The 10,292-nt window shown below is 51.4% G+C and overlaps 1 protein-coding gene and 1 long non-coding RNA gene across 2 annotated transcripts in view; one reads left to right on the top strand and one right to left on the bottom strand.

The window, feature by feature from the left end:
• Positions 1-2,359: 2,359 nt before the first annotated feature.
• On the bottom strand, positions 2,360-4,787 carry LOC108282368. The gene is made up of 3 exons (XR_001816382.2): positions 4,715-4,787; positions 3,444-3,537; positions 2,360-2,574 (listed from the first exon to the last, which is right to left on the bottom strand). It is a non-coding gene; the product is annotated as an uncharacterized LOC108282368 (long non-coding RNA).
• The window catches only part of ICMT (isoprenylcysteine carboxyl methyltransferase), a 15,081-nt gene continuing 9,336 nt past the window's right edge, over positions 4,548-10,292 (top strand). The window contains exons 1-4 of the mRNA XM_017498276.2: positions 4,548-4,808; positions 5,550-5,638; positions 6,842-7,011; positions 8,384-8,601. Of these exons, the coding sequence (XP_017353765.1) occupies positions 4,614-4,808; positions 5,550-5,638; positions 6,842-7,011; positions 8,384-8,601 (672 nt within the window). The 5' untranslated portion in view covers positions 4,548-4,613. The remainder of the gene's footprint in view (positions 4,809-5,549; positions 5,639-6,841; positions 7,012-8,383; positions 8,602-10,292) is intronic.

The raw sequence follows: 10,292 nt of genomic DNA, 5'->3' as shown, positions 1-10,292 counted from the left end.
GACCCAGGAAAGAAAGCCACTTCAGCCCATGGGCGAAAGGCAGGTGGGGGAGGGAAGGGGGAGGCTGCAGAGGGACCTTCCTGCATGAGAAAGGGCTCCCTTTGTGTCTGCCTCCAAAGCTCCTAGAACAAAACACATTCAAATGCTTATTTACTAGAAAAGGCAAGCAAGGCATCGCAGGCAAAGCAGTCTCCCTCCCTTTCCTATATGTTTGTAGGTGTGTTGTCCCTAAGCATGGAGGGCTGGGTGCACAGTAGGTCTGTTTGATCAGATTGCTTTCCTCTGGGGCGGGAAAGCAGGTCCCTGCATGGAGTCGGCGTGTCTGTGCATCTCTGAGTGCATGTTTCCCTGTGTCTGTGTGCATGTGACTTTGTTTCTCTGGCTTTAGGCTCTTATGTGCTTAGATCTGCTTACTCTCGTTTCTCCTCCATCACTGTTCTGTGAATCCTGGGCCCTGACACATTCAGCAACTCTAGCAACTTCTGAAAATTCTCCTTCCCTGAACCTGCCCCACTTGGGAGGAGACTGCCCCCGCTTTCTTTCTCCCTTCTTCCAAAATGGAAGCTGGTGAAGAGGGAGGGCCCAAGGGGAGGTGATGGGCAGAGGAGGGAGCACTGCTCGGGTTCTCCAGTCTGGTTACACATTACTTCGGATGGCAACAGGCCCTGGGGGTAAATCAGGGCCGTTATACAATGAGGAGAGCAAATGCCAAGAGCCAGGGGAGGGCTTCCAGGCAGAGTGGTTTTTGGCCCCAGGACCAGCTCACTTCCAGGGCTGAAGTTGCGACAAGTGCCCTCTGGTGGTCCTGAGGTGTCCTGGTGCAGAGGTGGTCCCGAGTCTGGGGGAGGACACAGGAAACTGGTGGCAGTCACAGGAGCTCTTAGTGCCCAGGAACATTCACACCCAGGCCTCCTTCCCATGTGGCACTGCAGCTGGGGGACTTTGTTTTTAAAAACATTAAATCTCGACGGCCACAGTGGCTCACCGCTGGGAGGCCGAGGCAGGCGGATCATCTGAGGTCGGGAGTTCGAGACCAGCCTGATCAATGTGGAGAAATCACATCTCTACTAAAAATACAAAATTAGCCAGGCGTGATGGTGCATGCCTGTAATCCCAACTACTCAGGAGACTGAGGCAGGAAGAATGCCTTGAACCTGGGAATCGGGGGTTGCAGTGAGCCAAGATTTCGCCACTGCACTCCAGCCTGGGCAACAAGAGCAAAACTCCATCTCAAAAAACAAACGAACAAAAAAACCCATTAAATCTCTTTTCAATTCTCATCCACCAGATTTAGCAAGTTTTCTGAGCACTGTTTAAACACAGTCCTGGAGCCAGGCACAGTGGTGCATGCTTATAGTCCCAGTGACTCAAGAGCCTGAGGCAGGGGGATAGTCTGAGCCCAGGGGTTCGAGGCTGCAGTGAGCTATGATCTCGACACTGCATTCCAGCCTGGGCAACAGTGAGGCCCTATCTCAAAAAAATAAATTTATTATTATTATTATTATTATTTTATTTTATTTTTTTTTTTGAGACGGAGTTTCACTATGTTATCCAGGCTGGAGTGCAATGGCACGATCTCGGCTCACCGCAACCTCCGCCTCCTGGGTTCAGGCAATTCTCCTGCCTCAGCCTCCTGAGTAGCTGGGATTACAGGCACGCACCACCATGCCCAGCTAATTTTTTGTATTTTTAGTAGAGACGGGGTTTTACTATGTTGACCAGGGTCGTCTTGATCTCTTTTTTTTTTTTTTTTTGAGACGGAGTTTCGCTCTTGTTACCCAGGCTGGAGTGCAATGGCGTGATCTCGGCTCACCGCAACCTCCGCCTCCTGGGTTCAGGCAATTCTCCTGCCTCAGCCTCCTGAGTAGCTGGGATTACAGGCACGCGCCACCATGCCCAGCTAATTTTTTGTATTTTTAGTAGAGACGGGGTTTCACCATGTTGACCAGGATGGTCTCGATCTCTTGACCTCGTGATCCACCCGCCTCGGCCTCCCAAAGTGCTGGGATTACAGGCTTGAGCCACCGCGCCCGGCCAAAAAAATAAATTAATTATTAATGAAGTAAAATGGGCCAGGTGTGGTGGCTCACGCCTGTAATCCCAGCACTTTGGGAGGCCAAGGCAGGTGGACCACCTGAGGCCAGAGGTTCGAGACCAGCCTGGCCAACATCGTGAAACCCTGTATCTACTAAAAATACAAAAAAATTAGCCAGATGTGGTGGTGCATGTCTGTAGTCCCAGCTACTTGGTAAGCTGAGGCAGGGGAATGCCTTGAACCTGGGAGGTGGAGGTTGCAGTGAGCTGAGATCACTCCATTGCACTCCAGCCTGGCGACAGAATGAGACTTTGTCTCAAAAAATAAAAATAAAATAATGAAATAAAATAAGATGGTACTGGGCTTTACAGTAAAATTACCAATCTGGTGGAGGTTGCCAGATAAATCAGGTCCCCACTGTACAGAAAACAGAGGCGCATAGAATGGATTTGCCAAGTTCACAAAGCTAGGTTGCAGAGGGTGGGCTCCAGGCCAGGCTCTCTATCCAGCTTCCCAGATACCAGAGCTCCTGCCAGGACCTGCAGGGACAAGAGTCAAGAGGTGAGGGGCTCAGATGCAGGGCTCACAGACTGCCTGCCTCATGCTCACTGACCCACCATTGGTGCCAGCCTCCCCAAGGGCCTGTCCCCATCCCTTCTCAGCCTTGCTCCCTCCCGCCTCCGTGTCTTTCAAACTCCGAGCCCTCACTCCCTCCTTGATCTCATTTCCAATGGAGGGCAGGCTGTCCATCCCCGAGGGCCCCAAGGCCTAGCTCTGGTGTTTGTTCCTTGCAGCCTCCTCGCCCTGCCGCCCTCCAAGATGAGGGCCTCCCCTGGGGTCCCTCTCTGCTCCCCATCCTTGCTTTGCTCCCGCCCCACTCCCACCCCTGCAGAGTTTATTCTGGGTTGTTAGTTCACTTACTGGCTTTTCTCCTCCAGCATGGCTCTCTGAGCTACCTGAGGTGAGAGCATTTACTATTTAAAACGTAAAGAACAACTTCCGATTATAAAAGCAATGTATGGGCCAGACGCAGTGGCTCACGCCTGTAATCCCAGCACTTTGGGAGACCGAGCCGGGTGGATCACTGAGGTCAGGAGTTCGAAACTAGTCTGGCCAACATGGTGAAAAACCATCTCTACTAAAAATACAAAAAAAATTAGGGGCTATGGTGGTAGGCTCCTGTAATCCCAGCTACTTGGGAGGCTGAGGCAGGAGAATTTCTTGAATCCGGGAGGCAGCACAGGTTGCAGTGAGCCGAGATTGCCTGGGCAATAAGAGCAAAACTCCGTTTGAAAAAAAAAAAGTATGTTCACCGTAGGCAGGATGGAAACTGCAAAAACACATAAAGACAATAAAAATCATCCAGAGTGCTACCACCTGTAGATAGACCAGAGGTGGTGGCTCATACCTGTAATTCCAGTGCTTTGGGAGGCTGAGAGAGAGGAGGATCGCTTCAGGAGTTACAGGCTGCCACACTCTGGCCTCAGATACAGAGTGAGACCCTGTCTCAAAAAAAAGTACATATGTAGTCGCCAGTGTGTCATTTTGGCTTATAGCTCGATCATTTTCCCAGGCTCTCCTGCCCTTTTCCCCCAGGCGAAGTCAGGATCCACCGAAAAGCTTTGCTTCCTGCTTTTTAAAAACTGAATACATTCTGAGCATTCCCACCACTGCCTAGCCTTGTTCCACAACAGGAATTTAAGCGGGCGGTGGTCGCGTCGCATGCATGCCCAGGTGCCGTTGTCCAGGCCGCTTTCCAGGGACCCGGGGAAGATTCCCGCACTTGGTTGCACCTGGGCGCCCCAGGGCGCCCCAGGGCGTTTGGTTTTCCAGGACCACGCAGGGCCGGAGAGTGTGCGGCCGCTTTCAAACTTTTTTTTTTTTTGAGGCAGAGTCTCACTTTGTCATCCAGGCTGGGTGCAGTGGCGCAATCTCGGCTCGCTGCAACTTCCGTCTCCCGGGTTCAAGCAAATCTCCTGCCTTAGCCCCTCAAGCAGCTGGAATTCCAGGCGTGAGCCACCACGCCCAGCTAATATTTGTATTTTTTCTGTGTGACATTGTCTCAATCTGTTGCCCAAGCTTGAGTGCATGTAATGTTTGTATTTTTAGTAGAGACGGGGTTTCCCCATGTTGGCCATGTTGGTCTCGAACTCCTGACCTCAAATGTTCCGCCCGCCTCGGCCTCCCAAAGTGCTGGGATTACAGGCGTGAGGCACCGCGCCCGGGGCGTTTCAAACTTTAAATTGCTTCTTGGGACAGGAAACTCCTGAGTTTGGGACTAAGTTTGGGCAGAGGCCGGAAGCGACTTCTCCGGCCCCCCCCGCCCGGCGCTAGCCAGTCCCAGAGCCCGACTCAGAGCCCGGCTGTTCCCAAGGGGCGGGGCGGGGCGGGGCGCTCCCGCCAAATTCGGGCCACCAACCCGGCTGACCGGAGTTCTCGCGAGAACTGGCAGGCGGCGCGCGGCTCCGGGCAGCTGCCCTTCCCAGGCCGGCGTCGGCGGCGCAGTGCGCAGGCGCGGCCGGCGCGTTTCCCCGGGCTACAGCCGGCGCCGCCGACCGCTCGTCCACCGCCTTGCGCCATGGCGGGCTGTGCGGCGCGGGCTCCGCCGGGCTCCGAGGCGCGTCTCAGCCTCGCCACCTTCCTGTTAGGCGCCTCGGTGCTCGCGCTGCCGCTACTCACGCGCGCCGGCCTGCAGGGCCGCACCGGGCTGGCGCTCTACGTGGCCGGGCTCAACGCGCTGCTGCTGCTGCTCTATCGGCCGCCGCGCTACCAGGTGCAGGCCGGCGGGGGCCGGCGGGGCAGGTGGGGCGGGTGGGGGTCCGCTCTGCGCGGCGCGTGAGTACCTTTCTCCCCGGGCCCGCGGCGGCCTCCCACGCGCGCGCTTTTCATCCGCAAGTTCAGGTCTCAGGAGGGGACCCTGCCTCTCCGGGCACGGGCGCCCTGTACCCGGGGTGTGGGTGTTAAATTGCAGCTCGTGCAGCTCAGCAAGTGCGCGTGGGGTGGGAGTGAGCGAGCCCGCGAGTGCCTTTATGTAACTTAAGGTGCGGAGACCTACCTGCTGCCCCGTCTCAGGTCAGAGGCCCCGCAGTGACGTGGGTGGGACTGGGCCCACAGGCCCGGGTGCCCTGACCTCATAAACTAGGCTTAAGCTGTTTTCCTATAGCCCTGAAGAATAATCGCGAATAATAATAATAATAATGCAGCTAAAATTTAGGTAGCAGTTAGTCTTAAGTGTTTTTCGTAATCCTTCCCGCAGTCCTGAAAGGTAGGTACTGTTATCTCCCGGGTGTAGATGGGGAAACAAAGCCCAGAGAGGTTAAATAATTTGCCAGGAGGCCACACCGCCAGAGTGGGGTGGTTGCAGAATTTGAACCCAGGACGCCCGCTTCTCCCTCTCAACCTCAGCAAATCGGCCCTGTTTGCTTGCCTGTGGCCTCCCTATCCCGGGAAGGTCAGTAGCCCAGATCTGTACTCTGAGGACTGCGGGTGACAGCTTCTCTTGGGTCCCTTGCAGATAGCCATCCGAGCTTGTTTCCTGGGCTTTGTGTTCGGCTGCGGTGTGCTGCTAAGTTTTAGCCAGTCTTCTTGGACTCACTTTGGCTGGTAAGAAGTCCTTCGGGAATACCGGTTTTCAGGCGAGGGTGGACAGATCAGAGGGTCAGGAATGGCATTTCCTCATCCCTGTCTCATCTGTGACCGGCAGAATGCTGTTCAGGGTTCTCTGGACAAGAAGTCTCCTGGCTGCCCCGTAGTTGCTCACATTTCAGCCCTTGTGATTTCGTGCCTGTGGGTTGATTCTGTATCAGGCAGAAACAGGTCTCCCTGGCACTCCCAAAGGTGCTGTCATCCGCAGCTGTGGTGACAGCATTCAGTTATGTGACCAGCCCTTCCCGGAAGGGGTGCAGGTCCTCGGTGGCGGGCAGGGGCAGGGCTCTGGCTTGTCTTCATAGGCCTTTTTCATCTCTAATTTCTATTAGGTCACATCTAGTGCATCCCCACAGCCATTGTAGGATTTTTCCCTACACTATGATTTCAGTCCCTTGAGCCTTCTAGTCTGACCTGGATATGAACCAGTGGCTTCAAGGTAAAAAGTTTTATCTCCTCTTATCAATATTTTGAGCCATCTAATTCTTCTTTGCTGGAATTATTTCAGTTTTGTTAAATTTTGTATCTGACATACATCACTCCTTTATGTTGCTATCTCCCCCTTTCATGTTTTTTTGTGTGTAGTGTCATTTTTAAAGGACGGAAGGATCCATAATGCCTACATGACCTGCGGGTTGGTTTTACCTGTGACATTCATAAACAGTGCCTTGCCAGGCTTGGTGGCTCACGCCTGTCATCCCAGCAATTTGGGAGGTTGAGGCGGGTGGATCATGAGGTCAGGAGTTCAAGACCGGCCTGGCCAACATAGTGAAAGTACATCTCTACTAAAAATAAAAAAATTAGCCGGGCGTGGTGGCGGGCGCCTGTAATCCTAGCTACTTGGGAGGCTGGAGCAGGAGAATCACTTGAACCTGGGAGGCGGAGCTTGCAGTGAGCCAAGATCACGCCACTGCACTCCAGCCTGAGTGACACAGCGAGACTCTGTCTCACAAATCAAAACAAAACAAAAACAGTCTGTTACAAACTCCACTTTCCTAAAACCTGAGGTAGTAGTTGCTGCAGATGGGTGCCTGTGTCCACTCTCAGACAAGTGAGAACAGGGCCTCATGGAATTAGGGACAGCTCAGGAGACCCACATCTGCACTTATGGCTGACTTGGTTCTCTTATCCCAACTTAACTCTCTTTTTATCTTTAAATAGGTACATGTGCTCCCTGTCATTGTTCCATTATTCTGAATACTTGGTGACAGCAGTCAATAATCCCAAAAGTCTGTCCTTGGATTCCTTTCTCCTGAATCACAGTCTGGAGTATACAGTCGCTGCTCTTTCTTCTTGGATAGAGTTCACACTTGAAAACATTTTTTGGCCAGGTTCGTGTGCCTTATATTCCCCCCTGGAAGGGAGAAGGGTGGCTCCCATTCAGGTTGAGGACAGTGACATTGATTCACCTTTACGGTCTAATCTCCCCCAAGTGATTTTCCTCAGACCTCTATCCTCACTAAGCTATTTATAAAGGATGAGCTCCACTAGTGAATTCTGCTTCTGGATTTTGACTCGAGGACATGTTGACCTTTTACTTTAAAGCTTGCATCACGTAGCGCACCGTGTAATGGGAAGTCACAGCCTTGGGTAGTTGTGATTCTAATTTTACAGTCAGATATTTGCATCTGTTCACTTTCTGTGACTTTAGACGTTTCATGTAAGAGTTTATTAACAAGACCAGGTGTGGTGGCTCATGCCTGTAATTCCATCACTTTGGGAGGCCGAAGCAGGTGGATCACATGAGGTGCAGGTGGATCACATGAGGTCAGGAATTTGAGACCAGCCTGACCAGCATGGTGAAACCCAGTCTCTAATAAAAATACAAAGTTACCTGGGCATGGTGGCGCATGCCTGTAATCTTAGCTACTTGGGAGGCTGAGGCAGGAGAATTGCTTGAACCCAGGAGGTGGAGGTTGCAGTGAGCCGAGATCATGCCATTGTACTCCAGCATGGGCAATGAGAGTGAGACTCCATCTCAAAAAAAAAAAAAAAAAAAAATACGGCAGGCACAAGCATAGCAGTTCACACCTGTAATCCCAAAACTTTGGGAAGCTGAGGCAGGCGGATCATGAGGTCAGGAGATCGAGATCATCCTGGCTAACATGATGAAACGCCATCTCTACTAAAAAAATACAAAAAATTAGCCAAGTATAGTGGTGTGCATCTGTACTCCTAGCTACTTGGGAGGCTGAGGCAGAAGAATTGCTTGAATCAGGGAGGCAGAGGCTGAAGTGAGCCGAGATTGTGCCACTGCACTCCAGCCTGGGTGACAGAGCAAGACTAAATTGAACGTCCCACAGCCAATGAAATGAACTACATATGGCTCTTAGGATTCAGGGTGGAAACCTTGGACCCTTCTTTGCTTCTCTTTGCTGTGCTTGTCCCCAGATGAATGACTGAGCATGTGCCTGGGGGTCAAGAACCAGAGATCCCATCAGCTATAGCAGGAGAGCATCTCTTTACTATGATGCTCTTATTGGCTTGTTGGCATTTTAAAGTAAACCAATGAACAGCACAATGTAGGGGAATGTGTTTTCTTATCATGAAATTGTAATGTGATGACAAGTGCTGATTGCCCACGAGCACATTTTCCGTTTTTTCCTATCTTCGGGAAAATAGGTTAATTTTCAGCAGTTCAGAGGGGAGCTCAGCAGCCCAGTGTTTCACTCCTTGTTTGTCATCGATGCCTCTCTCCCGCAGAACTGAAGCAGATCACCTGGCTCAGCATCACGGGGCTGCTGATGGTGGTCTTTGGAGAATGTCTGAGGAAGGCGGCCATGTTTACAGCTGGCTCCAATTTCAACCACGTGGTGCAGAATGAAAAATCAGATACCCATACTCTGGTGACCAGTGGAGTATATGCTTGGTTCCGGCATCCTTCTTACGTCGGGTGGTTTTACTGGAGTATTGGAACTCAAGTATGGTATCAGATATGACACTGCTTTCCTTTTTTTTTTCCTAACATTTTAAACATTGTGATATAATTCACGTACCATAAAAATCACCATTTCAAAGTATACAGTTAGTGGTTTTCAGTGTATTCACGAGATGGTTGATCTCCTTTAAACAGGTACGTGTTCTCCTTGGCATGTTTCAAGTGATTAAAAAAAGTCAGGAGAACTAATGTAGTCATTAATGGTTTTTATTATGTGCACAAAACCTGGGTATACAAACCCTTGGTGATTCTTGGTGCTGTTAGCTACCTGCTGTATCCCTTCATCCTGTTTCTACCTGTGTTTTGTTTTGTTTTTTTGAGACGGAGTCTCTCACTCTTGTCACCCAGGCTAGAGTGCAATGGCTTGGTCTCGGCTCACTGCAACGTCCGCCTCCAGGGTTCAAGCAATTCTTCTGCCTTAGCCTTCCAAGTAGCTGGGATTACAGGCGCATGCCACCACACCTGGTTAATTTCTGCATTTTTAGTAGAGACGGGGTTTCACTGTGTTGGCCAGGCTGGTCTTGAACTCCTGATCTCATGAGGCTGCCTACCTCAGCCTCCCAAAGTGCTGTGATTATAGGTGTGAGCCTCTGTGCCAGGCTGTTTTTTTTTGTTGTTGTTGTTTTTTTGTTTTTATTTTTTGGTGGAGACAGGGTCTTACTGTGTTGTCCAGGCTGGTCTCAAACTCTTGGCCTTAAAGTGATCCTCCCACCTCAGCCTCCCAAAGTGCTAGCATTATAGGCATGATCCGCTGTGCCTGTCCTCTTCTCTGCCCCTGCAACCTGTTAATAGATCCGAAGCACCCCAGAGGGGCTGAGGACTCTGGACAGAGATGGGGCTTAGGGAAGGGAGTGCCCTTTACCACTCCTGTAGCAGCTTAGCTGGTTTTCATGAGAAATAGATATTAATGAGGCCAAGGTCATGTGTTAGTGAGCTGTGTAAGCTGTGGAGGTTTGTTCTGTCTCAGGCTGAAGAAAAAGCCTTTTTGTTTTTGGAGACATAGTCTTGCCCTGTCACCCAGGCCAGAGTGCAGCAGTGCGATCTCAGCTCACTGCAACCTCTGTCTCCCAAGTAGCTGGGACTATAGGCACGAACCACCATGCCTGACTAATTTTTTATTTTTATTTTTTGTAGAGACAGGGTTTTGGAGTTGCCTAGGGTGATCTTGAACTCTTGAGCTCAAGCAATCTGCCCTCCTGGGCCTCTCAAAGTCCTGGCGTTACAGGCTTTAGCCACTGTGCCTGGCTTTTTGGGAGGGGTACAGAGTCTTGTTCTGTCACCTAGGCTGGAGTGCAGTGGTTCGATCTTGGCTCACTGCAACCTTCGCCTCCTGGGTTCAAGCAGTTCTCTGCCTCAGCCTCCCAAATAGCTGGGATTACATGCACCCACCACCACGCCTTGCCACTTTTTTGTATTTTTAGTAGAGATGGGGTTTCACCATGTTGGCCAGGCTGGTCTTGAATTCCTGACCTCATAATCCACCTGCCTCAGCCTTCCAGAGTGCTGGGATTACCTGTGTGAGCCACCTCACCCAGCCCTTTTCAAAAAAGATCAGTGGGCCGGGCGCGGTGGCTCAAGCCTGTAATCCCAGCACTTTGGGAGGCCGAGGCGGGTGGATCACGAGGTCAAGAGATCGAGACCATCCTGGTCAACATGGTGAAACCCCGTCTGTAC

This window comes from Cebus imitator, unplaced genomic scaffold, assembly GCF_001604975.1.
Source record: "Cebus imitator isolate Cc_AM_T3 unplaced genomic scaffold, Cebus_imitator-1.0 Scaffold240, whole genome shotgun sequence".
NCBI classification, from domain to species: Eukaryota; Metazoa; Chordata; class Mammalia; order Primates; family Cebidae; genus Cebus; species Cebus imitator.
This window is presented reverse-complemented; position numbering and strand designations above follow the sequence as displayed.